Source organism: Rhinichthys klamathensis, unplaced genomic scaffold (assembly GCF_029890125.1).
Source record: "Rhinichthys klamathensis goyatoka isolate OS25496 unplaced genomic scaffold, OSU_Roscu_1.1 h1tg000220l_1, whole genome shotgun sequence".
NCBI classification, from domain to species: Eukaryota; Metazoa; Chordata; class Actinopteri; order Cypriniformes; family Leuciscidae; genus Rhinichthys; species Rhinichthys klamathensis.
Window position 1 is genome coordinate 1,351,615 of NW_026606744.1, and position 26,937 is coordinate 1,378,551.

General features: G+C 39.4%; 2 protein-coding genes across 4 annotated transcripts; one reads left to right on the forward strand and one right to left on the reverse strand.

The window, feature by feature from the left end:
- Positions 1 to 276: 276 nt before the first annotated feature.
- Positions 277 to 25,852, forward strand: rlf (RLF zinc finger). 2 transcript variants are annotated; one of them, XM_056264325.1, is made up of 9 exons: positions 277 to 510; positions 7,659 to 7,813; positions 7,975 to 8,056; positions 14,875 to 15,010; positions 15,304 to 15,506; positions 15,620 to 15,756; positions 20,461 to 20,602; positions 20,691 to 24,970; positions 25,129 to 25,307. In XM_056264325.1, the coding sequence occupies exons 1-9, from the start codon at positions 295 to 297 to the stop codon at positions 25,166 to 25,168; spliced, it is 5,391 nt and encodes a 1,796-aa protein (XP_056120300.1). In that variant the 5' UTR covers positions 277 to 294; the 3' UTR covers positions 25,169 to 25,307. The 2 variants fall into 2 exon arrangements, with proteins under 2 accessions (XP_056120300.1, XP_056120299.1); XM_056264324.1 differs by having other exon boundaries at positions 280 to 510; positions 20,691 to 25,852.
- A 96-nt stretch (positions 25,853 to 25,948) lies between these two features.
- On the reverse strand, positions 25,949 to 26,918 carry LOC130097468 (dynein light chain Tctex-type 1-like). 2 transcript variants are annotated; one of them, XM_056264327.1, is made up of 5 exons: positions 26,892 to 26,918; positions 26,712 to 26,753; positions 26,445 to 26,568; positions 26,277 to 26,354; positions 25,949 to 26,166 (listed from the first exon to the last, which is right to left on the reverse strand). In XM_056264327.1, the coding sequence occupies exons 1-5, from the start codon at positions 26,916 to 26,918 to the stop codon at positions 26,102 to 26,104; spliced, it is 336 nt and encodes a 111-aa protein (XP_056120302.1). In that variant the 3' UTR covers positions 25,949 to 26,101. The 2 variants fall into 2 exon arrangements, with proteins under 2 accessions (XP_056120302.1, XP_056120303.1); XM_056264328.1 differs by lacking the exon at positions 26,712 to 26,753.
- Between the last annotated feature and the right edge of the window lie 19 nt (positions 26,919 to 26,937).

Sequence of the window (26,937 nt, forward strand, 5' to 3'; positions counted from 1 at the left end):
TGTAAGAAAATTATCAAACAAATATGTTTATTTAATATAAGTGGATATAAGATGATTATAATTAACAATAAACCATAATCTAGTCCCAAACATACTGAATTCTGGGTAAAATATGTTTGAGGAATCTAGTCCATTTCATACCATTTCAAATAAATATAAAAACATATAAATGTATCTGTATAAATCCACCTGTATTTGTTCAAAATAAATATTTATGGCAGGGCGGTCAATGTGTTGTACTCTTCGTCTTCCGTCCCACCTGGAGCAGGAGGCCCTTCACCGTCACATGACCGCATGTGTGCGTACGCGCCGTGGCTGCCAGTGAACATGGCGGATGAGAACGCAGAAGCGGAGCTCGACTGGAGCGGCCGACACAGCCTGCTGCTCGACGAGGACACATTTTTCGCTATGGAGGGTCTGCAAGCCACCCTTCAGCAACTCGAAGCCGAACTTCGGCAGCAAGACGTTTCTGAAGAATCGTCCACGGAGTATTGCAACAACTTCTGCCAGGTACGCGCAGCCGAAAACGCTGCATGCATGCGAATTGTTTATATGCAACATTTCAGAGCTGTGGCGGCTGGCGTTAGCTAACTTAACCAGATGCGAGTTGTGGCTGCAACCGACCATGCGTGGATGTGATCTTGACGCGTGGGCCGCTTAGTGAGCCTAATTACAAGCGAATTGTGTTGGCATGCACGCCCAATGACCAGCAAAATAAGAGACGATGCAAGCTTTTAAGTTTCATTTTCTAACAGGCTGTGTTTGGTTGTGTTAGTTAGCTAATACTGTGCATAGTATGTTGCACGCTTCCCCCTGCCCCCCGTATATGCGGATATAAGTTTGTGTTTACGATTGCGGATCTGTAAAATCATGTATTAGAGATTTGGTTCTAAGGGCCTGCTGTAAACGGCATTTCCATGTTTTGTTTGAACAGGTATATCTTCAACCGGGGTACAGCACGTTAGTGGGGTGGGGCTCGTTTGTGTTTATCTTGTGCATGTCTCATCTCTACTAACTTTGATGTCACGTGTCACTTCTAATCAACAGTGGGAGTGTTTGAGTTCCTCGAGTCCAAACTCAGACCCCTTTTAAGAGACCCAGTTCTCTTTGCATTCACACTGAGATCTATTTTTATGATTGGGTCTTAGTTCAGTTTTCGTTCACACTGTTGTTTTTTGGTACCAGCCCTCTAGAATATTATTGTAATATAATATTGATGATGATTGGCACTGTTTTTAATATAGGAGTACAATTAAGTAAAATTTTGCACTCCAGTACTACCTGTCAAAGTTTACAGCCAGGGAACAGTGTATGTATGCATTTGTGTTTAGTGAAAGCATTTTGATCTCTTTAGTAAACTTTTTTTTTCATGGCTTGAAATAGACCATTAATTTAACTATTTTGATTTGAAAATACTATTTTGAGGCAAATTTCAGTCATGTTATATTGAAGGTGCAGTAAGCGATTTCTGAGAAACACTGTTGATATTTGAAATCAACACCCAATCAAACATAGCCTTGGCTTCATTCCTTTGCCTCCAAAATAACGTAACATGCTATGCAACATGACTGGCACATCAGACTGTGATTCAGCATATCTTGGTTCTGTCAAACATAGCAAAACCAATATTACTCACGTATCGAGCAAAAACAAAGCAACCTCTACGCTTTTTTCCCCCAGTATTAATGCAGGGCCTTAGCTCTTGCCTGATCATTCCCTTCTTTTTCCAATTATACTCACTTTCTCCTCTCCCATCATGAATGTATACGCCCGCTTTTGCTGATTGGCTACAAGAGAGTTGTGGTGTTCTGTCCTATCCACTTTGTTTTTTCTCCTATTTACACAGGCAATGACTGTGTGCAAACACAATTTCTTTTCAGCACACACAAAACAGACTTCTAGCAAATATTCACAAAATAGTTTATTTGGGAAATTCTCAGAAATTGCTTGCTGCACCTTTATTCTTGTTAGTTCTACAAAAGAGAACTAACAGAAAAATAGAAAAGATTTCTATTTCAAATAAATTTTTTTTTTATTTTTTTATTCATCAATAAATCTTGAGAAAATGTATCATGTTTTCCACAATTTTACGAAGTGCAATTGTTTTCAACTGTGATAAGTTTCTTGAGGACCAAATCAGCATATTAGAAGGATTATGTGACACTGAAGATATGGCTGCATTGGCCAGCTTTGCCATCACAGGAAAAAAATAGATTTAATATATTTTAAAATAGAAAAAAGGATTTTTATTGTAATATATCATAATATTACTGTTTTCTGTATTATCACATGAGCCTAAAATTGACTAATTCAAAAATAAATTCAAACCCCAAACTTATGGTAGTGTATTATGCTCCTTGTTCTATCTTGCATTGAAAAAGCTCCACCTTGTTTCATCATTAATGTTGTACTGTAACGGCAGAAATTATTCGGGATTATGCAAATGTAAACATAAGAGAACTCAGAGTGCATTGTATTGCAATACATGCTATTAATAAGCCATAATCGCAACATATACCAAGTTTGGTTATGTTTAAAAGGGTTTTTTGAAAGTTTGGAACATTCACACATCAATATTCAATGCAAACTGCATTCAGACTTTTTTGGAATGAACAAAAAATTGGTCTGACAGATTAATGAACCCCACATAAATTCTAGAAACCAATTTAAGCTTTTTCAGTAATGCAAAGTTTGGGGTTTCAGGGGCCTCTTTTTAGTTGGAAAAAAGTTTACCTTTATAAAAATATTTTGCGGTACGGCTACGTTAAAATGATTACGCATTGCATTTTTTGTTGTTGTCATGATTCATGGATTAAAAACTCTTGTGACAGCACATGTCAATCATGCAAAGACTTTTGTGTGTGTCTCTATAACACCATAATGCAAATTTTTCAGTGTTGGGGCTGAACGCGTAATTTGGTCATAACAAGCACATTAAAAGTATCCCATTGGGAACCCACAGGCCCCATTTAGGAGACTACATTTGAATCTCAGCTCTGCCTGTTTTCCTCAGCTTCATTGTTGCTGTGGCAACCGATCCAGCAGGACTCTGTCCTGACAGATATCACTTGCCACACATACTACCTGTCTGCTAGGCCATACTACATACTACTTGTCGATACAAGTATCGATACAGCTGCTTCTCTATCAATTCCGCAGCCTGTACTGAGCAGTGTACCTCGCTTAATTTGAATACAAGAACAGCGTTTAAAACAAAGTGGAAATGTGCTGAAATTAGCCTAATGAATATAATATATTATATATAGGCTAGCACAAGGTTTAATCTGGCCCTCAGAGGAACATAACTAATCCCTCAATCAGAGCTTCAAACTTGTTCAATACGGAAATATCTGCTAACTAAGGGTGCTTTCAGACCCGGATCGATTTGTTTTGTTCCGGAACAGATCCGAAACAGAATACTTTGTTCCGAATCAATTTAATACGTCACTCTGTTCACACCACACTGTTGTAAACATAGACAGTAAAAGAAATGGACAGAGCCATCTCATTGGAACTCAGTTGAGACAGTTGAAGCCCATTTTTAGCGATTTTTGAGCACTTCCGTTCCTGACGCGCAGACTCAAACCGACTCAAACTAAGCTTGATGACGTGAGCAACCTGTCTGACAGACGTTAATCTTCTAGTGGCTGTGCCAAGAGGAATCTGAATCATTCCCTTCCGAAACTTGCAGAGCCGGAGATCGTGAGTATTAGCTGTCCATGAGCTCGCAGCAGGAGCAGCTTTACAACTCTCTATGGGCTTCTCCCTTGACTTTATGCCTCGACGTCCCCCCGATTGCGCGCGAGTTTCTACTTCTGTCTATACGGTAATTTCTGTACAGCGCGACAGAGTCGAGTGGTTATGACGCAGTCGTTAGCCTATTTTTACTAAATCTGTTTCTACGGGGCCATAACGTAACATAGAAGGTAATGGAGCCTTTTATACATTGTCGTGTTTCTTTAGAAATTAATAATGGACAAATGGAGTCTTTAAACGCCTCAGATGTAAAGTTATTCGCTATCAAAGTGACGCCAAAATGAATGGGAGTCAATGGAAATGCTAACGCAAGTGAAGTTCTGCTACAAGATGGCGGCACCCGGCCGACTTCAACTTCCGGTCGATGGATTACCCCCTTGGTTGTAAAGCGGTCCAAATCGCGCACCCTTCCAGGGCTTTCCTTACGCCATTACGTCACTACCTCATGCGTGCAGGTCGCGCATTCCATTGTGGGACATCGTCATGACAACAGTAGCCTAACACAAAATGATTGCGGGTTGACTTGGTGCTACGAAGAGGTGAAATGCCTCATAGATATTTGGTCGGAAGAGCACATCTCCCGGATGTTGGACACTACACACAAGAACACCGAAGTGTACAAGAAGATCAGCTATAAAATGAAAGAGAGGGGTTATGAACGGTCCGTCGAGCAGTGCCGCGCAAAGGCGGAAAAACTCCGATATTGATTTGTTCCGGTTCGTGGGTCGGTTGTGTTCTCACTACAAACGAACCGCTCCAGGGTTCGTATGGAATCGAGCCGAGACCACCTCTTCTAGGCGGTCTCGGCTCGGTTGTTTTGTTCCGATTCAGAGTGCAATTGTTGTGTTCACATATGACCAAACGAACCGGGCCAAAAGGGAAACGCCCCTTTGTTTCGGAACAACGTCTCCAATCGATCCAGGTGTGAAAGCACCCTAAGTGTTTTACTTTTTCTCAACCTGGCAAGCATGTGCACACGATCTCTTCACTGTGGATAAAATCACTGGCTTTCTGAAAACACCGGTAAGCTTGCAGTTTAGTGATCTCCAGTTCGATATTCTATTTACAGAAGAGTGTAATTCATTAATACAACCACTTCTGTCCTGATTTCTTCAAAGGGCAGTGTCTATGGGTGGGTAAATGTATGGGTTTTTTCAGATCTTTCGATCTAATGGACAAAATAAGCTCACGCAATTTACATATGAACACCCCCGGAGAAGACGGCAAAACATATGCAGCTTCAAACAACTGCAAGACCACTCCGAGAGCTGTGAGTGTGTGTGTGATAGAAATCAGGAAGGTGAGAGAACATTGTGCTTGGTACGTTTTCATCTTCAAACCAAACTTTGGTCTTAATGCCAATAAAGTTTAAATCCCGTCTGGCTAGCATGCTTCCCATAATGTTTACGCATTAAATCAGAAGGCTGAGTTGGCGGTCTTTTGTGGCTGTTCGAACACATTCAATCACTTGAGCATCTACACTAAAGCAATCCGGTCGAGTTACCTCTGGAAGTGGTCTGAAGTGGACAAGCTCTAAATGTTTTAGAACAGTGCCTTTGTTAGTTTGAATCCAATGAGGTCAATTTTATAGTCTTCTGAAACTGCAAATTGCTATTGTCATGCTATACTTTGTACTTTTTACTGTTTACTAGGTTGTTTTGACATTACCAGAATAATGATCTAACTAACCACTACGATTTTTTTCTTCTTCACTCAAGTGATAGTCTCAGAAGAAAGCATCCCAGCTGCTCTGGGGTGACACTTGTTAACAGGGCTATACCCAGTTACCCAGAGGGAAACTCTCCTAATCTTAGTCGTAGAGGTTAAATATGGCATTTCCTCGCTTGTTCTCTATAATAAGATATCAGCTGGGATTTAACATCCTTGAGGCTTGATGTTTGTGAAAGGAGAGTTTGAATGTGTACATCAGGAACAAGGAGGTTATCTGGAGTTGCTCAGTGCTCTAGTTACATCTGCTTCCATCCCTAAGGTCCAATCAGAGCATCCCAGCACAGATGGAGTGCTGTGGAAGTGTTGTATCTGGGGTTTCTCCTCACATCCTCCCTTGTGTGGACCCGTAGATTTTTGGTAAAGACAGTATGCTAACATGTTAGAGCCAGGCTCTCAAAAGACCCTTGTCAGCACTCTGCAGAAGTCAGGCCTCATCCACCTTTGTCTTGTTTTTTGAGCATAATATACTACCATTCAAAAGTTTGTGGTTGGTAAGATTTTTTTAAAACAATATATGTTTTTAAACGGATAGTTCACCCAAAATTTTTAATTAGCCCATGATTTACTCACCCTGAAGCCATCCTAGGTGTATATGACATTCTTCTTTCAGACGAATACAATCGGAGTTATATTAAAAAATGTCCTGGCTCTTCCAAGCTTTATAATGGGAGTGAATGGCTGTATGTCTTTGGAAGTCCATCAAAGTGCATCCATTTATGATTGAAGTGCTCCATTTGCCAGAAGCTAGTTATTTTAGTCGATAAAGTTTTAAATGTGGATATATTTTTCATATGGCATATGTCATATAGAGCTAGGATGACTTCAGGGTGAGTAAATCATGGGCTAATTTTCATTTTTGGGTGAACTATCCCTTTAAGTCTGTTTGGTGAGCATAAGTCTCTTATGCTCACCAAGGCTACATTTATTTATCATGATGACACATGGGGGAGATTCTATGAATATGAAAGAACAAGGAGTATACACTAGTACCATCCACAAAGCATGTTATGCACCAGACCTGGGTTTATGGACAAGCATGCAGATAACCTCAACTTTTGGTTTCAAAAACTGAGGTAACTTTCGGGGTATGAAGTAAACAGCAACTTCTCTGAACAAAACCTACTCTGGAACAGGTTATATATGTTCCAAGGTTAGTTTACTTCAGAGCTGCTATTAAGCACATGCATGCTCTATTGATAAGGCTTCACTGGGCGGGGCACATTTCACACAATATAGTTGTTTTTAATTATAAATCACTTTTTTTTTACAGAAAGCGATGTTTATTATTTCTCTAATCTGTTTTATTCTCATCTCACACGATCGGCATTCAAGAGGTTGGTTTTTTTTTTTCAATGGGATGTTTTTTTTATATAATGTATAGTATTTCTATAATATAATACAACTACATATGATGAGTCTAATGTGGAAGCAAAATGGCTTTAGGAAAAAAAGTTTTTTAGTTCAATCAGTCTTTTGTTTTTCATTTATGATGTAGCGTGAAAATTGTTCACAGTATTAATAAAAAAAAAAAATATTGCACAACCAACCGCCCAGTTGTTGGCGATTTAGACTAAATGTAAATCGCCATAAAAGAATGCTTCTGTTTCCATGCTGACTTGTGGATTAGACGCTCTGTTAAGAATGTCTTTGTGTGTTCACGTGAACATACTCTGAGTTGACTGATCTTACTCCCAGATGTGTTTTTGGAATAACCATGAGTGAAAAAGTAAAAAAAAAAAACCCATCAATGTTGAAAACAGGTGTGCTGCTTGATATTTTTGTGGAAACTGCATTTTCCAGGTTCTTTGATGAATAGAAACTTCAAAGATAAGAAATTTAAATCTTTTGTAACATTATAAATGTCTTAACTGTCATAACTATCAATTTAATGCGTCCTTGCTGAATGAAAGTATTAATTTCTTTAAAGAAAACACACCTGTACTGATCCCAAACTTTTGAATGTTAGTGTACATATGCATAGAAATTGTTAAAATGGTTCATACAGCATGAATTTAGATGTAAAGTTGGGTTACACTTTAACAGACTTCTATTGTTTGTGTTTTTTTATATCTGTTGGACCTCTGAAGAGCAGTAAATTGGACTTGACTTGAGTGTGGTGTTAAAATGGCTTGATTATTTTTATGATCTTGTTTATTTGGTTATTCTTGTAGGCTCTAATGCATTACGCTGGGAGCAGGAATTCAGTGGAACACGGATTGCCTCTATTGGAAGTTTACTGTCTGTCAATCAACTGTTTTGCTGCTGCCAGGCCACATCTCACAGGCGACTCCCCCAATGTTGCCCTTGTGCTCAAAAGACTTGCATTGTAAGTGCTATTTTTAGGATAATTTTTTCTTTTCACAAACATTCAGAAACACAATTTAAATTCTGCCCAGTTGTCTGCTGGCTCACTTGTTCATAAAAAAGCAGTATACCTTTTAAAACTATGTTGACATAATTCTTTCCAAATGTTGTGATCATCTGCAGGAGTTGCCTTGAATTGTTGTTGTCTGTGCCTCAAAATGAAATACCTTTGGAAGCCTGGCTGCAGTTCCATGGTTCAGTTCAGGTAAGATATAATAATGAATTTGTTCTCCAAGATAGCTCAAAAGTTTAATTCTGACTGTATAGAAGTGGCAAGATTAAAATTTTATGGATCCTTAAAGGGGTCATATAATGCCATTTTTGTACAAGCTAATATGATTATTTAGGGTCTAAATTAAAAGTTTGTAATATACTTTAATTAAAATTCTCATTAGTATTGTAAGAAAACACTTATTTTAACTGGTGAAAAACCGCTCTGTTTTCAGCACGCCATTTCAGTGCATATGCCTTTAAATGATAATGAGTTTTGCTCACCCCGCCTCTCTGTTCTGTGCGTACACCGTTTGTAACACAATAACCATAAGGCGTTGTTCATTATAAACATGGGATTACTGTGTTTCCGCTACATTCATTCTGCCGTGGCGGGCCGCCACACTTAAAATCATCCCGCCACGGCTGCAGCTTCTCAGTGAGGTCCGATATTGTGCATAGCCTACTATTGTGTTATTGTTAAGCTAAAGGCATAAAAAACATTGTAAAGCACCATAAAGTTTTCGCACTATATTCCAAGACTTCTAAAGTCATTCAATAGTATAATGTGAGGTAAAAATGAATATTTAAGTCGTTCAGTTAAAGTTAATGGAAACTCATCTCTCCTCCATTCAGCATTCAAACAGCGCGTCTCGTTCGGTTACGAGTTACGACAGTAACACGACGACACTCTCTTCAAGATCAATGTTCCCATTATTATACTTTATTTGTAGATAAAGGTCTATAGTTGTCTTTACTTTATCTTGCTGGAGTTTATAGCGCTTTCTAAATCATATTCCTTTCTCCCGGGTGTCTGTTAGATTAGGCTACATCACTTGAGTAGAGAGCGCTATGAATTGTTCTTCATGCGCACTGTAACTGAAATTTAAAACTGTTAAAAGAAAAGGCTCAATAAACTGTTGCATAGATAAATATAATACATTAAGCATAGATAGTAGGGGTGGGCGGTATGACCAAAATTCTATTTCACGGTATGACTAATTTTATTTCACGGTAACGATATATTTCACGATATAGTTATTTATATATGTAGTTATTCTCGAAAAATCGACAAAAAGGGCTTTGTATAATAAATAAACCCAAATACTTTAGAAATGAAAAGTAGCCTACTTCACATTGTTATCTGTTTCTCTTATTTGGTAAATTATTTCTTTGGTAAACTATTTAGATAGCTAAATATAAACAAAACACACTCATCAACTTTTAGATGAACTGCCCCCAACTGATTGATATTAAATACAACTCATAGGTGCAATTAAACTTTAAATAAAGTGTTTCTGAATAATTTTTCAATCTCATGTTATGCTTTATATTGAACTATTCTATTCATGATGAATTAGTTATTTCCTTTTAATTTTGTAGGATAGTAATACTAGTTATGTTTAAATGTGTTCCCCGGTACATTTTTGCCATGTCTGCTTAGGCTACACTGCGTTTTTAAGGGGCTTGTTTTGCTCTTTTTGTGATATCTGGCAACCCGTCACCCTGCGCTTTAATCAATAGAAGTTCAGAAGTGACTAGAAGGAGAGCCGCAGTTTGAAAACCGAACAGCATCTACTGTTAGTGTTGACAAAGTAGCCTAGTTTAAATTATACACACCTTGTAACTGCGTCATTATTTGACCATAGCCCGGTGAACGCACCGCGCTCCCTCAGTGCGTGTGCAGGCGCGCGTCTTCTGCATCAGTAAAATGCGATCGGTTAATTTGAGTGTCAAATCACGTATCGAATCAAAGGAAGATTTTATCAGCTGGTTCGGTGGTCAATTGTTTGGAGTTAGAAATATATAACTCGCGATGCATATTTAGTAATTTTGCCTAAGATAGGCTACAGAATTATACATTTACTTTAACAAGCAGGTTGTTCATTACCACGGGCGGCAACTGTTTGCGTGTTTAAAAACTATACATAAGAGACGGAAAGATGCAGATAACTATAGATTATTTAACGTAACGTCTATTCGTTACGATATTGATATATGAACTGTTGTTGTCCAGCTTTCCCCGTTGCGAGCGTGCACTCCTCTAATCTGTAGCCTGGGTGCTGCACTGCTCTAGTTAACTGTTGCGCCTTTCCCCCCGAAAATATCACGTTAACAACAACAACAACCCTTTAGAAAATGTAATTCCTTTGTGGATCCTCTTGATCTGCTTTCTCCGTGTTTCTTTTTACAATTCGCAGTGTTTCAGTCTCACGCACGTTGCACGTGAGTTAACCACAGCCACTTATTTGCATGTCGCGGTATACACGGAATAAAAAAATCTGTTACGGTTGATATTTTCTACCGCGGTAACGATATATACCGTCATACCGCCCAGCCCTAATAGATAGATATAAACTCTTCGCTTTGTGCTTTGAACTTTTCAATGCCAAGCGCTGCGCGCTGTGACTTCATGTTGCTTCAAGTGCATCATTCTGCGCACGGGATGCGCATAATCGCTTTGCCGCTCTTATTGGAGCCTTTTTTACGTTATAATGCTTAGGGGAGGTTTAAACACCTGGGATAAGGGGGCGTGGCCAATGGGAATATCACTCATGGGCCACGCCCCCTCTCCCTGGCGAAATGGGCCTGCCACCACGGCTGGAAAAAAATCCTAGAGGAAACACTGGGATTATGAATTATATTGAGAACATCGTACATAGAAAACATGCCGTAATGTACCCTGAGTGTAAACCTTAGACGCATTCATTGTGAAGCGTGCAGCTAGCGATTTGCAAAGATTAATATAAAGGTTATTAAAACGTTACACTCACTTCAGTTCTTCTGGAGGTTCAGCAGGAACACGAATAGTTGGTACCGATCCTTTATTCAGGAGCAGCTTCTTAGCAAAACCAGCTTTATACTGACCCTCCTTTATAAAGCAGTCTGGTGTGAAATGATTCGCGCAAACATGAAAGCAGTGACGTTGCTCGAAAACAATCTCAGCCACTGCGTCTTCAGCGGTTCGGATTTAGGAACATTAAAATGACTGCTGTGTTCGTTATTACACCCAAGAACAGAACACCACAATCGCTCAGACGCCATTCTGCTCATAGACAGTGCTCCAGCGTATCAACAATGACCGCGGCCGTCCGTGCGGACTATGATTGACAATTCGCTCACGAGCGAGGGCGGGTCTGTGTTGAAACGCTGCTGTCAATCAACAATCGTGGGAGGGGCGTCCGACCGTGTGACGTCACACGGTCGAACGGCTCGATTTGAGGCAGGGGAAAACATATAAGGAGATTTAAAAAAAAACACTGGATGGATTTTTATCATTTTATGATGGTTGTGTACAGGCACTGCCAACACACATTTCAGTACAATCAACTTGTAAAAGTGCATGTACCATTATATGACCCCTTTAAAGAATTAAAAGGGGTGACATGTAGTAGGGGTGTAACTGTACATGTATACATCCCGAACAGTACAGTACGGACGTCACGCTCCGGTGCATGCAGTCGCACGACGAATACATTCAGTCACAGCAGGCGATCCAAAGTCCAATACTTTACGTCTCTCAACCAGTGTTTCAACTGCGGAAAGGTATCAATAAAACATCTTCCAGAGATAAAACAGAATACTATCTCACGTAGCATTACATTTACCTCAGGCATTTAGTGTCGACTGCAGGTTAGTTCACTAGAGAAATGAACTCGAGAGAGAAGCATATGCACTATATTAGCCTATTCATTATATTTACTTAACCTGTTAGTAATGTCTTGATTATTTAATGTATGTTTAAATAAATTTGTCATGAAAACAAGCCACTGTGTAAATTATTATATTTCAAAAATGAATTTGAGTAGAAAATTAGATAATTAGATAAAGTTAATGCAAAACTTGCCTTGCCTGTGTAATTTACAGTAAGTTTTTTTTTTCAGTGTTGATTATTCTATCTAAAAATAAATGGCAACTAAATTTAATAATTTGGGCTCTGTTGTTAATTATAACCTTTAATATTATAGTAATGTGTAATTAAGGGCTCCCAATATAGTTTACAGCATTAGCTAAGATAGTTTTTTTTATCCTTAAGAAAATTAATTATAATCAAATTTATTTAAACACATACACATGTAAAAAAAAAAAAAACGTAATTAAAAAAGATGCAATTTTATGTTTAGTTTTCTCCCCGTTGCTCTGAAACGTCATGTTCGTGTACCATTACACCCCTATAGTAGCATATTTATGTATTTACATGCTTCATGATGCATACAACATAAAGCCACTAAAATAATAATTTTGATGTACAAAATCTCACTGTACTTCTACATTAAATGTTTTGTCCCATGACATGGGATTATTTTATAATGTTTCCTGGGTTGCCCTTATAATGTTAGTATGTTTTTTAGATCAAAAATAGTCATAATTTAGTAATAAAAGGCATTTTCCTAGCCTGATTTTAGCCTCTGATTTGAACGCTCTGTTTGAAGGGGCGTTTCTGCTGTGGGATTCAGTGTAACCGGCCTCTGACTTTTGTGTTCATTTGTACATCCGAACCCTGATCAACTGCCATGCTTCGCTCGTTTGCAAGCCATGATATCTCTCGAGGAAAAACTCAAATCACGCTCGCACGTTCGTACTTCCTAGCTCATTTTCTCATGGGCGAGCCAAATTCTCTGGGCGGGCAAAGCAGAGAAAGGGGAGGTTACCTTTCCTCCGTATGACGTCATACGGAGGAGATTCAAGATCAGCCCGTCTTAGCTTTCATTTTCTCAAAGGCAGAGAAAGATAGCCAAAGCTCGGTTTACACCGATTGAAATTTCTAGCCACTGGGGACCATATACAGGTCCTTCTCAAAAAATTAGCATATTGTGATAGTTCATTATTTTCCATAATGTAATGATAAAAATTAAACTTTCATATATTTTAGATTCATTGCACACCAACTGAAATATTTCAGGTCTTTTATTGTTTTTAATACTGATGATTTTGGCATACAGCTCATGAAAACCCCAAATCCCTGTCTCAAAATATTAGCATATTTCATCCGACCAATAAAAGAAGTGTTTTAAATACAAAAAAAAAAAGTCAACCTTCAAATAATTATGTTCAGTTATGCACTCAATAGTCAATACTTGGTCGGTAATCCTTTTGCAGAAATGACTGCTTCAATGCGGCGTGGCATGGAGGCAATCAGCCTGTGGCACTGCTGAGGTGTTATGGAGGCCCAGGATGCTTCGATAGCGGCCTTAAGCTCATCCAGAGTGTTGGGTCTTGCGTCTCTCAACTTTCTCTTCACAATATCCCACAGATTCTCTATGGGGTTCAGGTCAGGAGAGTTGGCAGGCCAATTGAGTACAGTAATACCATGGTCAGTAAACCATTTACCAGTGGTTTTGGCACTGTGAGCAGGTGCCAGGTCGTGCTGAAAAATGAAATCTTCATCTCCATAAAGCTTTTCAGCAGATGGAAGCATGAAGTGCTCCAAAATCTCCTGATAGCTAGCTGCATTGACCCTGCCCTTGATAAAACACAGTGCACCAACACCAGCAGCTGACATGGCACCCCAGACCATCACTGATTGTGGGTACTTGACACTGGACTTCAGGCATTTTGGCATTTCCTTCTCCCCAGTCTTCCTCCAGACTCTGGCACCTTGATTTCCGAATGACATGCAAAACTGAGCAACAGTCCAGTGCTGCTTCTCTGTAGCCCAGGTCAGGCGCTTCTGCCGCTGTTTCTGGTTCAAAAGTGGCTTGACCTGGGGAATGCGGCACCTGTAACCCATTTCCTGCACACGCCTGTGCACGGTGGCTCTGGATGTTTCTACTCCAGACTCAGTCCACTGCTTCCGCAGGTCCCCCAAGGTCTGGAATCGGTCCTTCTCCACAATCTTCCTCAGGGTCCGGTCACCTCTTCTCGTTGTGCAGCGTTTTTTGCCACACTTTTCCCTTCCCACAGACTTCCTACTGAGGTGCCTTGATACAGCACTCTGGGAACAGCCTATTTGTTCAGAAATTTCTTTCTGTCTTACCCTCTTGCTTGAGGGTGTCAATGATGGCCTTCTGGACAGCAGTCAGGTCGGCAGTCTTACCCATGATTGCGGTTTTGAGTAATGAAACAGGCTGGGAGTTTTTAAAAGCCTCAGGAATCTTTTGCAGGTGTTTAGAGTTAATTAGTTGATTCAGATGATTATGTTAATAGCTCGTTTAGAGACCCTTTTCATGATATGCTAATTTTTTGAGACAGGAATTTTGGGTTTTCATGAGCTGTATGCCAAAATCATCAGTATTAAAACAATAAAAGACCTGAAATATTTCAGTTGGTGTGCAATGAATCTAAAATATATGAAAGTTAAATTTTTATCATTACATTATGGAAAATAATGAACTTTATCACAATATGCTAATTTTTTGAGAAGGACCTGTACAGGCTAGGGGAACTCATATTAATGTTAAAAAACCTCAGAAAGTGAAAATTTCATGTCAGGGGGCCTTTAATATATTAATTTGCATTTATTTGAATGCATTTATTTTAATGTATTCATAATTTATTATTGAAGGGGCCTGCCATTTAGGGTTTGACTTTAATAAAGTTCCGCCAAATGTTGCCAGTCCCCTATTAAAGACCCCTGTCGCAGACAGTGTGTACTGGTGTTCAATGAGCTAAGACAGGCTTGTACTGAACAGAAATTTAGACATACATTTTCCAGTGGGAATCTGTATAGCAAGTACAGTCACCCTGGACAATACAGAAAAAATACAGTGGCATTTGATCTAACATTCAGTGTCCGGTTTCTGGACACTATTTGCAGGCAGATGCTATAGACTTTATATATTATTTTTCAATGTGTGGTTGTACTCTTTACAGGCGGCCCATGAGGCCATGCTGCAGTATGGCAGTACAGATTTGCATGCCCTTCTGAACATCACAGGTGAAGGTGGAGCTTGGAATAATCCTGTCATGGTCTCACTTCTTACCGGTCAGCCCACCGACCCAGATGAGGGTGAATAACACTATATTATTGCAATTTTTTTCATTATGCCCACAATAAGGGTTAACTATCTCAACATGTCATTTCTTTTTCTTTGATTGAAAGTTTTGTTTTTGGTTTATTCTGCGATGTGGACAGGCTGACATTTTATTAGACAAAATGTCTGAAGTAAAAACTGAAGTTTAACCAGTTTAAGGGATTTTTAATAAAGTATGTGATGTCTAAAGTCAGACCTTACAACAATGTTAATATCTGCATTAAAACACAGTCAGCTGTTTACTTACCATTGCCTTCCTCTGGAACAGTGAATGCCTATCTTGCTTTGGAGGGAGAAGGTTTTATGGAAATGCGGATAAAACACTTGGAGAAAGTAGGGGAGGTAGAGAAAGCACTGATCCTCAACAAAGCCTGTGCTAACTGTTGCCTCCTGCCTAGTCAGTCTACTTTTCGCCAAACCTTTGTCACCCAACTGTGCCAGATGCTGCCTGGTGAGGAAGCTATTTTAGAGGTAAAGTATACAGTTTTACTTAATGATTGTGTCTGTCTGATATGGTTGAACTTCATCATGGTGTGTTTGTTAATAAACTAAATTATATTATCATCTCTCCCTTTGTCTATAAGATTTCTAGAATAGATGCAAAAGATGTCCTGGACATTATTTGCAACATGGATTCTGAGGGGGATGAGAGCACAGCCTTCATCCTGTGCACCACATATTTTACACAGCAGCTACAGCAAGACAGCTTGTACTGTTCCTGGTGAGGACCTTTTATAACCAAAACTCACTGAACTGTCTTTGTATGTATATTTAACTACGGGTGTATTCACATCTGACTTGTTTGGTTTGATTGAATCGAACTCAAGTTCGTTTCCCCCCTTGGTGCAGATTTTTTGGGCAGGTGTGAATACAGCAATCGCACTCGGGTGCGGACCAAATAACCATACCGAGACCCAGCTGAAGAGGTGGTCTCGGTCCCGTTCCAAACGAACTCTGGTACGATTAATTTAAGGTGTGAACATGACCCGACCCAATTGCAAAAAGCACTGCACCTTTTTTGACAGGGTCAGATTTTTACTATGTAATTTGGGGTGATGTCATGCCTATAACATTAGGGGTGAAACGGATCGCAGTTGATCCGTGATCCGTACGACCAGCTGCCCCATGGTTCGGCACGCATGTGCTTCCCGGATTAACTGCTAAATTTAACCATTATTGAGTGAAAGTTTATAATTTGGACGAGTTTTGTCTTGCCAATTTACACATTCAAACTATTTTAAACCCAGAATAAGAGGCAAAAATCGGGATTTGCGCGTTATATGTGACCACAGCCGCACGCACAGAGAGAGAGAATTAAAAATACATTGATCCTTATTAAAAGTCCCGTTCTTCATGTTTTTTTGAAGCTTTGATTGTGTTTACAGTGTGCAATATAACATGTGTTCATGTTTCGCGTGTAAAAAAACACAGTATTTTTCACACAATTTACTTATCTGTATACCGCTGTTTTCACTGTCCAAAAAACGGCCCGATGACTTCCTTGTTCTATGAAGTCCCTCCTTCAGAAATACGTAACAAGTTCTGATTGTGCCAGCGGTTCTTGTGTTGTGATTCGACAGCAGCTTATCGCACGTTGCCCGGAAAGGTCACGCCTCTTACCATAAATTGGAGATGCATGCGCTGCTGAAGTGCTTCTTCTCCGTGGGAGCGCAACAAGACCACGCCCCCTTTTTTTGTGTATTCCTGTGGGCGGAGATTAGTAAAAAAACTGTTCTAGTTACCTCAAAAAAGGAAGTAGAGGGATGTAGTCCAAACCGGCCGTTCGCTGTATGCTTTGAAAGGGGACTTCTGTTAAATAAAATATCTCGCTAGGCATTGAACTTTGAGCTTTATAATTTTACAGGTATTATTTATGCTCTAACAGCAACATTACACACTAACTAAAGTTTGAAAAATGGAATCGCGAAGAATGGGACCTTTAAAGATATAAAGTAATTTAATCAAGAGCAGCGAGTGACTCGTTTTCTTTTGTTGTTTGATTAACATTAACAGCATAGACAACAGCATGTTTATTAGGCTGCTGCCACTTTAAGACCTAATGCACGGATCCAATATATAGTATTGGGTTCAAGTCCGGCTTAGTCAAGTACAAGTGAATGAATGAATGAAATGAATGAATGAATGAATGAATGAAATCTTTATTTCGAACAATTAATAAAAATAATAATAAAATAAATAAATAAAGACAGCAATACGTATGAAGTATCCATACAAATAATTAAACACAAAAACAATAAAAAATATATATATATATATTTTTTTAGCATAATAATCAACCTGTTCGAAAAGGGATAGGTAGAAGCCCTAGGCTTATCAAGACCTACCCCCAGTAACTACCCAAACCAATTCACAATCAGACAAGATAAATCTAACATAACGTTTTAAATAATAAAAAATAAAAAAATACCTGCTAAATTAAAGTAATACTTTATCTTAATATTAAGATAATGAAAAAATAAAATAAAAGCATAAAAAAAAAACATGATCTTTAACCAGTCTTTAACCAATCGAGTCTGAGTCAGACTACATATTTCGAGTCCCAAACGCTCATGACAAAGTCAAGTCCGAGTAAAAATCCACTCCAATGGCCTGTTGCACAAAGCCGGTTTTAGTTTCTACCCAGGTGCAATATTAGTTTGAGCAAACTCAGTTTTTTCGGCCTCAAGAAGGTGGATTGGTTTTTAGCTGGTTTCGTTGCTATGGTAACTTATGCTACACGGCTAACCTGCTCCGAAGTTAAGAGATTCTGGGCTAGAGATAGTGGACCAAAACTCTACCAATCAGCTGTAAATAAAGATTCAATAAAGCCACTCCCCCCTGTATCTCTCACTCCAAATTAAAGCAGTTTATAGTGAAAACATTTTATTGTAGGGATGTCCTGATCAGGTTTTTTTGCCCTCGAGTCCGAGTCCGAGTCATTTGATTTTGAGTATCTACCGATACCGAGTCCGATCCGATACTTATATAATACATAAAAAAAGAATAAAGAAGAGAGAAAAAACTTCGGTGAGGTAGCTTGAACAATCAAGTAATAAATAACATAAAATCTTCACTTTTGGACTTTAGTGCAACAGTAAATATAGAAAAAGTCTAATATAAAAACAAATAGCACCTCAACTTAAAATACCCGGCAGGCATGTAAACAAAAAATAAAAATGTTTTAAAAGTGTATAAAAAAATTATGAGAATATATATATACATTAGGGGTGTAACAGTTCACAAAATTTGCGGTTCGATACGATACAGCAAAAAGAAAGAAATGCCAGAGAAATTTCCTATTTATTTAAAGAAAAACTATTTTTAAATAAGTTTGAGTTTTCCTACATCTTGAAACTTTCAGGTTTATAAATGGGGGTAATCTTTGAAGGATGAACAAATAATGTTTTGGTAATCACATTAAAAATAACATTTAAATATATATTTATATAGCCTAATATTTGAGTTTTGAAGTGCAACATTAAATCCATGTTCATTCACGGCACAATGTTTCTCCTGGCTCCTGGTTCCGTCAGCGCTGTTTGATCTAATAGAGATCTACGGTTAATAACAGAGAAATGTGAATGCTTCTCACTATCTCGCAGCGATGTTATTACTTCAGTGGAGAATTCAAATGTTTTCTTCACTGGATCTCTTAGCACAGTGTCGCTTGATCTCGCGCTGCACAGATGTTGCTGGTCCGAACTGTTAAATGGTCCGTTAAGCACAAAATAATGAGAAGCGCAGTTTCGTTCCGCTTTCATTACGTTTGCCATTTGATGTTGCGCAACGTTGTGTTGATCGCGCCAGCGCGGATTTTGTCTGCAGGAAAAATGGTCCTAGGAATCGTTCGGTTTCTATGCGTACCGAACCGGAAGCCTCGTACCGAAACGGTTCAATAATTACGAATACATGTACCGTTACACCCCTAATTTACATATATCCGAGTCCTGATCGGGAGGTAACGTCCGATTCCGATCGAGTCTGAAACCACGTGATCGGGCCCGATTTCCGATCGCGTGATCGGATCGGGACATCCCTATTTTATTGCTCATCTTTTGCTGCAAATTATTTATTATATTTATATTATATGAATTATAATTATGTATATTCATACAATATATTCATATAATTATATTAATTGACAATATTAAACTTTGGTTTTAAATTAAAATAAATATAATACATGCTTTAATATATAAAGCTTTAAAACAGATTAAGCTTACGTGTATTCTTTTGATCTCTTTGTGAAACTATATAAATTATTAGGCCCATTTGTTTGATTCACATGCATTGATATAGTCAGATTTTTTCTTTCCACTGCCTTCACAAACTTTCGCTGTAGCAGCAGTGTTTATTCCTGCCATGTAAATGCATTTAACTTCATAATATTTATTTTCATAATGATTTCTTAATCTTCAACAGAATTGAATAGCACAGCTCTCTCGTGAGAGGTGAATCAATGTGATGCTCTCCATGTTCCGTATGATTGGCTGTGTAGTGTGTACTGCACATGACACACTTTCAGGTGCACTCGCTTTCAGAGACGTTAATCGCAAACTCTGGATTATACCCGAGTTGACAGAACGTTTATACAGAGCGTTGTGAGCCTGTTGAACCTGATCTAAACCAGGTTGGATTTATATGGATTTGTCAACTCCAAACCTACTCTGAAACTCCGAGTTTGTTCAAATAGCTTCTTTGCAACAGGCCTCAAGTCCGTGCAAAGTTGTACTCGAGTCCAGGCTCTTGTACGAGTTTGAGTACCCCAACTTTCCCAATATACTGATACACATCCAATTTCCTTTTAACTGTTAACGTTCACAGACAAAACCGACTGTGTTCACGTGAATACTCTCCAAGGCGGGCATTTTGACATTTATTATGTGTGTATTTGCGCAATAAGCACGAAAGATAACTGAATTCGGAATCGCATGCTGTGGCAGCTTTCTGCCACTTCAAGTGCACTTCATGCACTTTGATTATGTGTCAGACAGCGCGAGAACCACTTGAGTTCTTTTTTGCAGTTCATTGTGCTTAATTCATTTGAAAATCAAGCACATCCTGATTTTTCATTCATGCATGTTTCTTTATTGCTCTAAAGTGTCAATATCTTAAAGCAGCAAATATGAGAGAACAAAAAGTTTGGCATGCACAGTGTGCCTGTAGGTTGTGGAAGCATAGAGCTCAACACAACACAGTAATATGGCTCAAATTAAAACAGTCATTCTTAAAGTATCTGTGCTAATAAAATCTGTGCAATCATACCGTTTTTACTGCAGGGTATAGTGATACATTTTTAGTACTGGTATATCGTGCAACACTAGGGTGCACAGGTAAATTACGGAGTGAAGGCCATGAATGGGTGAATTTGTTTTGTTCAGATGTCTTCTCTAATGAAGCTTTTTTTTTCTATGGTTTCTGTCAGGGAGTTAACCCTCCTTTGGAGCAAACTGCAGAGAAGAATTGATGTGTCCCTTGAATCATTTATTGAACGGTGTCTCCAGTTTGCAGCCATTGCCAGGACTATCTACCATCTCCTATTCCTCATTCGTGTAATTCAGACAGAGGTAAATAGACTTGTTTCCTCCCTCATTTGGTTATCCCTTTAATGTACACTAAGGTTTTTCTGAATTTTTTGTCTATTGTATTTTTCAGGCAATGCAGCTTGGCCTAGCAGTGTCAGTTGACCTGTGTGTGAAGGCTCTTCGGCTTCCAAAGCAAGATGATGTAGATGCAAAAACAATGGTCTGCAAAGCTGTTGTCTGTCTCCTGCCTGATGATCTGGAGGTGATAAGGGCTTGTCAGCTTACAGAATTCCTCTTAAGTCCTGCTCAGGAAGCCTTTGATGTCCTTGAGGAGCTCTACACACGTCCTGATCAAAAATATGATGAGGAGAATGCCATTATTCCAAATTCTCTGCGTTGCGAGCTTTTACTTTCTCTGAAAGCACATTGGCCATTTGACCCTGAATTCTGGGACTGGAAGACATTGAAACGCTACTGTGTTCAGTTACTGGGGCTGGAACCTGAGGAAGAAGTAGAGGATGAAGAAGCACCCGAGGAGCTGTGTAATCTTGGAGCAGTTTTGAATGAAGAGGTTGGGAAGGAGGGAGAAAATGAATGTAAGGTTAATGCATTTAGCAGCACTGAGCAAGAGCAGAGAGTGGAAAAAACGGAAATGGAAAAGGGACAAAAAGTCTCAAAGAAAAAAGACTCCCAAGACGTCTCTAAGAAATCCGAAATGCATCAGAAGGATAAATTTATCTGCCAGATATGCCATAAACAAGTGGTGGAGACGAGAATCTGTCACCATGCCAGAAAACACATGGAAAATGACATGTGGACATGCCCTGTGTGTCTACAAAAGTTTAAAAGTAAAAAGGAGTTTGCGCCCCACTCCAAAAAACACATTCAGATTCCTGCAAAGGGTCACTGGAAAAAGAAAAAAGTGAAGAAGAAGGTGGACCTGCAACATTATTTCAAGGAGGATAGTTTGGATGAGCTAGAGCCTGGTCAAATTCCTTTAGACCCTTCCCTTGCCATGTACTATCAGTCCACCCATGACCCTGTTGTATTAGAACATATATTAGAGCAAGCTGCCAGTGTGCCTGATAAGCAAGTAGACGATGACTATATTACATTTGACTACATCAACGCATACTTTAAGTTACAGGATCGTGATGTTTACCAGTGTCCAGCCACTAACTGCTCAAGGAATTTTAAACTTTTTAAGTACTTGGGTGTACACATAAAAAATGAGCATGATAGTGAAGACCCCAATTTGAAACATTATCTGGAGATGAAAGACCGCCGGGAGAAGTGCACTTTCTGCCGAAAGACCTTCATGACAGCCCATCACCATCGCCAGCACCGGTGGGTCCATTATGGAGATCATCCTTACATATGTGTAATCACAGGATGCGGTGCCCGTTTTGATACCACCAATGAACTTATAGCACATAAGCATAGTCATGGGTTCCGTTTGTCTTACGGCTGTGAGTTGAAAGGCTGTAGTTTCTCTTATTGTGACCTTGGGCAGCTCTACCACCATGAGGCACAGCACTTCCGCGATGCAGCTTACACTTGCACCAGCGCAGGGTGCAATAACTTTTTCTACTCTCGCAGGGAATTTCTACAGCACTTGGCCACTCATGACATCACTTTCACAGAGAAAGACTTTGAGACACAGAGAAAAATGAGAATGAAACTCTTGCTTCCAGTTGTAGAAAGTGACTTGGGTTCTGGGTCAAAGGCAGAAGTAGAGAATGGTGTCCAAAAGGTTGGTTCAAGTTCTTCACAGCTCTTGGCGAACAGTGAATCTAAGGTCTCGTTGACGTGCGTTGCTGTCTGCTTTGATGGGAGAAAGTTTACATGTGGCTTAAAAAAGTGTAAAAGGACTTTCACTACTGCAAGAGAACTCCAGAAGCACTTAAAAATTGCTCATTCAGGTGAGTTTAACGAGGAGAATCCATTAAGCAAGAAAAAAGTACAAGAACAACGTTCAGAGACTCAAGCCAATGAATTGCATCAAAGTGGCCAGGATAAGACTCTAAAAAGCTTATCTACAGAGGAATCCAATCACAAAAAGGATATCTCGCCTGCTCCTGAGTCTGTAGATTGTGATGCAACCCTTTCAAATGTGGAACTCTGTGCAGCATTTACCGAAATCATGCTTGGATTGAGTCAACTAAGCCTTAATTCTCCCAGCACTAGATATGCTATGCGTAATTCACAGAGCACTTGCACACCTACCTTGAATGCAAGGTCACCTGCCAAAGCAGCAAACAACAAAAAAGAGGTGAGATCTCATGTAGTGAGTAGTGATTCAAAGAGGCTGTCAAGCAAGTCAGAATTGTCACAAACACATGACCACATTAAAGACTCTGAGAAGGAGCAACCGCAAAGCGACCCCTCAACCAAGCCTTACACCTGCGAAGCCAAAAGTTGCCACTACAAGACCGTTACCTGTTGTGCTTTAATGCAGCACTACATTAAAATTCATGGATACTCTGAGGAGAAAGTGCAACAGATGGAGGTGTTTCAATCTGAAACATTTGAGCCTCTCAAAACACCTGATGGCACTGAAGATTCTGTTTTGGGGAACAATCAACCACAAAGCGAGTTCCTTGTGCAGGCCACAACCAAACCTTACACCTGCGAAGCTAAGAGTTGCCACTACCAAAGTGTTACTAGTCGTGCTTTAATGCACCACTACATTAAGATTCATGGTTACTCTGAGGAAGCGGTGAAAGAGATGGAGGTGTTTCATCCTCAAATATTCAAGCCTTTCAAGTGCCATCTCTGCTCCAAGAGCTACAGAAACAAAAAAGAATTGATGATCCACTATATACAGATGCATCACATAAATAAAGCTATTGTTGAACAGATGAGCTGCAGTTTTAAAAGGAGACTAGTTGATAAAGCATCTGTGTTGTCATCTAAAATAAGGAACAGGAAGAAGTCACAATCTTTGAAGATGGATGACATTAAAACCAAAATACGGGACAAACACCTTTGGCAACAGAGATGCCAAAAAAAAGATTATCAGTTGTGGAAAAGAAAACTAGATAAGAAAAATGGACAAGTTAAAGCTGAAGAGAAAAGGCAAGTCCCTTCTGAAACTGATGCTGATGTAAACCACGAAGCGGTTGATGTTAGGGGAAGCCGTCGCTTGATCGCAAAAGGGAATCTGAGCCACATCCTCACTAAATACAATAAACCCTTTCATTGTGTGCATAAAAACTGCAATGCTGCCTTCGGTAATCAGAATGCCCTTGTTGGCCACCTTCAGTTAGTGCATCACTATAACCGCTCACAGTTGTGCTTCCCATGTGAACACAAAGGATGTGATAAGCAATTTAACAACTTGTCTAGTCTTACTAAACACTACCGTAAAGAGCACAACTTCAACAGAAAGAAAATTACATCAAAAGTGTCCTGCAAATCTAAGAACATACCAAAAAGACAGATGGCCTCATCAGAGGAGCCCATAACAAGGTTCAAGTGTACCTATGCTAACTGCAATGAGTCCTACCATCTCAAAAGCAGCCTCTTGCGTCACACAAGTCAGTTTCACCAGAACCAGACTTCACTGAATCCAGCTGCTACTTCTGTGAACAGCAAGTTCAAAATGAGCTATAAAAAGCATGTGTTCTATAGGCACTGTGATCCATCTGATTCCCTTGTCGTGCGTCTCCAGAGCACACCTAAAAAAGAGGAGTCAAAAAATGGATGCCAAACGAAGTTGATCATCTCACCTTCCCAGTCATTGAAAGATTCCCAAAAGCTGCCTCTCAAGCAACCTTTGAGATGCTGCATCGAGGATCAGGAAATCGCTCCGTCTGAGGAGAACTTTGAGTCCATTGAAGAAAATGCAGAGGACAGAGTACCTAAGACACCTACAATAAAAAAAAAAAAAGGATTTGACCAGATTGTCTTCCGAACACATGAGGAGGCTTTGCAGATGTGCCAAGACCGCTGCCTGTCTGTGGCCTTCCCTTGCATGTTACAGAACTGTGACTCTGTAGTAACTAGAATGAGTAGTTTGAGTCGACATTATATTGCGGTTCACAAACTTACACGCGTAGAGTTGACTGATAATAAGGACAAATTATGTTACACTGCAGAAAAGTTAGAAGAGATTATACAAAAGAAATCTGCTGTGCCTGCTATACCTGATTTAACAAGGATTCCAAATGGCGTCCTCAAGATGGAGTATCAGTCTGAGCCTGCGACCCCAGGTGGCCAATCACTGCCAATGAGCCTCCATTCAATCAAAAACGAATCAAAGGGACATGAAGTAACTGAGTTTTCAGGGGAGCCACACCCCGACACAAGTTTGCTTATTGCAGCTGAAGGTTTGCTCTATGGCTCCCCAAAGTCAAGCGGGCACCCTGAAGAGCCTGTTTCTGAGGAGAGTCCAAGCAACAAAGACAGGTCAGACTCTGAGTTAACAGCACCTCCCCTTATTCGACCTCCACCGCTTGACCTCTCACCACCCTCTACCCTCAGAATTGCTGTTGATGAAAGTTCATTTGAACCCTCTGATAAAGACAGTAAATCTATTAACATTCCTTCTACTGTTTCCATATCAGTTCCCACCCCAACTCGGCAGCCCCTCAGACGGAGGAATGAACTCTCTGAACCACCACCGCCAGTCCCTCTTTTGCCAATCCCAAAGGATCCTGTAGCGCACAGTCTAGCACCACGAACTTTTGACATTGCAACTTACAAACCTATGGGCTTTGAGTCGTCATTCTTGAATTTCATTAAAGAGAAGGAGGAGATCAAATATGAAAAGCCGTGGGCTGCAGTAGTTACTAATCCTTGTCTCAAACCTGATCCACCTCGACGCAGAGATTGTTTCAGACGGAACTGCTCGGTCAAAGAAAACACTCAGAGAGGAGCCCCCATCTCTCGAAGCCGCAAGTTTCGGTCATCCCCTCTGAGGCACTTGATCTCTAAAGGAGAGTGTACCTCTATCCAGAATCTCCGTCTGATTTTGGAGAGGGCTTTAGCGGGCTGTGGCGACCAAGCTATAAAACAGCTTCAGTTCTTGAAGCCTGTGGTGGTTCTAGAGAGGCCAAAGTCCTTTGCCTCCATTCTTGATCTCTTACCCTCTGAAACTAAAGCATAAGCTTTTGCTGGGCAAAAAGGCAGTAAAACTCTTGTCCACCTTTTTTATTTGAGAGACTTTCATAGTATTTTTTATATCATTGATACAATTTTGGTTCTTTGCTGCAAGAATTAGGTACATTGATTGTTAAGTTGTGAATGTTTATATCTGTAAATAAGGTCAAATAAAAAAGAACAACAAAAGATTACGAAAATACATATTCTATTACTTGTGTTGTATACACATCAGACCCATAGCTGAAAATGACTCAACAGGATCCATTTTAAGTTTAATTGGTTTTATATACTATGAAAAGCCATACAGATTTAGAATTGGAAATAAATGTATTCAAGTTATAAATTGAATAGGGACAGCATTGCTTGTTTATGAGGCTTTCAAAAAGGTTCAGAAATCTTTGAACAGGAGACAGGCCTACATGTTGATATTCATCCTCAGATGGCAAGCCCAAAAACACTAACTATGCAGTATATGGTTTTATTCTCCCACCTAAAGCTCCCTGTGGAAAATAAATCAATGTCATTAATTTTTATTTTTCGATAATGATTGGATTATTTAAAGTAAGAAATCAAATCTGAAATACTTGCTCTTTCTTACAATACATCTTACCATCTGTAGTGTTGTCCCAGAAACACGAGCTGGCAGTGTGCAAACCTGCCCCATTTTTTTGCAGTATGATGCACATAACTGGTTGAACAAACAGAAGAGTGGATTTGGAAAAACATACAGGTTTGTTTACATAAGTATTATTGTCGTTTAAATTGCCTGTTACCATACCTATGTACTTGAAAGGTTTTCCTAATTTTGTTAGCTGGCTCAGACTTGACTCTACAATGTTTGACATCCACTGGTTGATTTTGTTGTGTTGGTAAGAGTGGTTTCCAATGGTGCTTTCAACAGCCTGTAATCAAAAGACCCCGTAATACATGATTATTGCAATGAATATTGATCATTTACATTTCAAAATGTTTACTCATGCAATCAAAGTGATTGAACTGATAGTTAAAGATTGACTTCATGTCTACACATTGGAGTAGTAAATACTTCTTTGATAACCGTGGTAATCTCGTCCACAACAAATGTAGTCTGTGAATGAAAGTAATACATGGTTAAGGTCGCAGTTTAAGCATGGACAAATAGAGAGATTGTTTATACTACACATAGAAGTAAGAATAATAACTCTACAACACAATACTAGTTATTGTTAGGTTTTTTGTCAAGTACCTCCTCAGCAGACTGATCTTCGGCCATTGCGCCACTTTATCCAGAG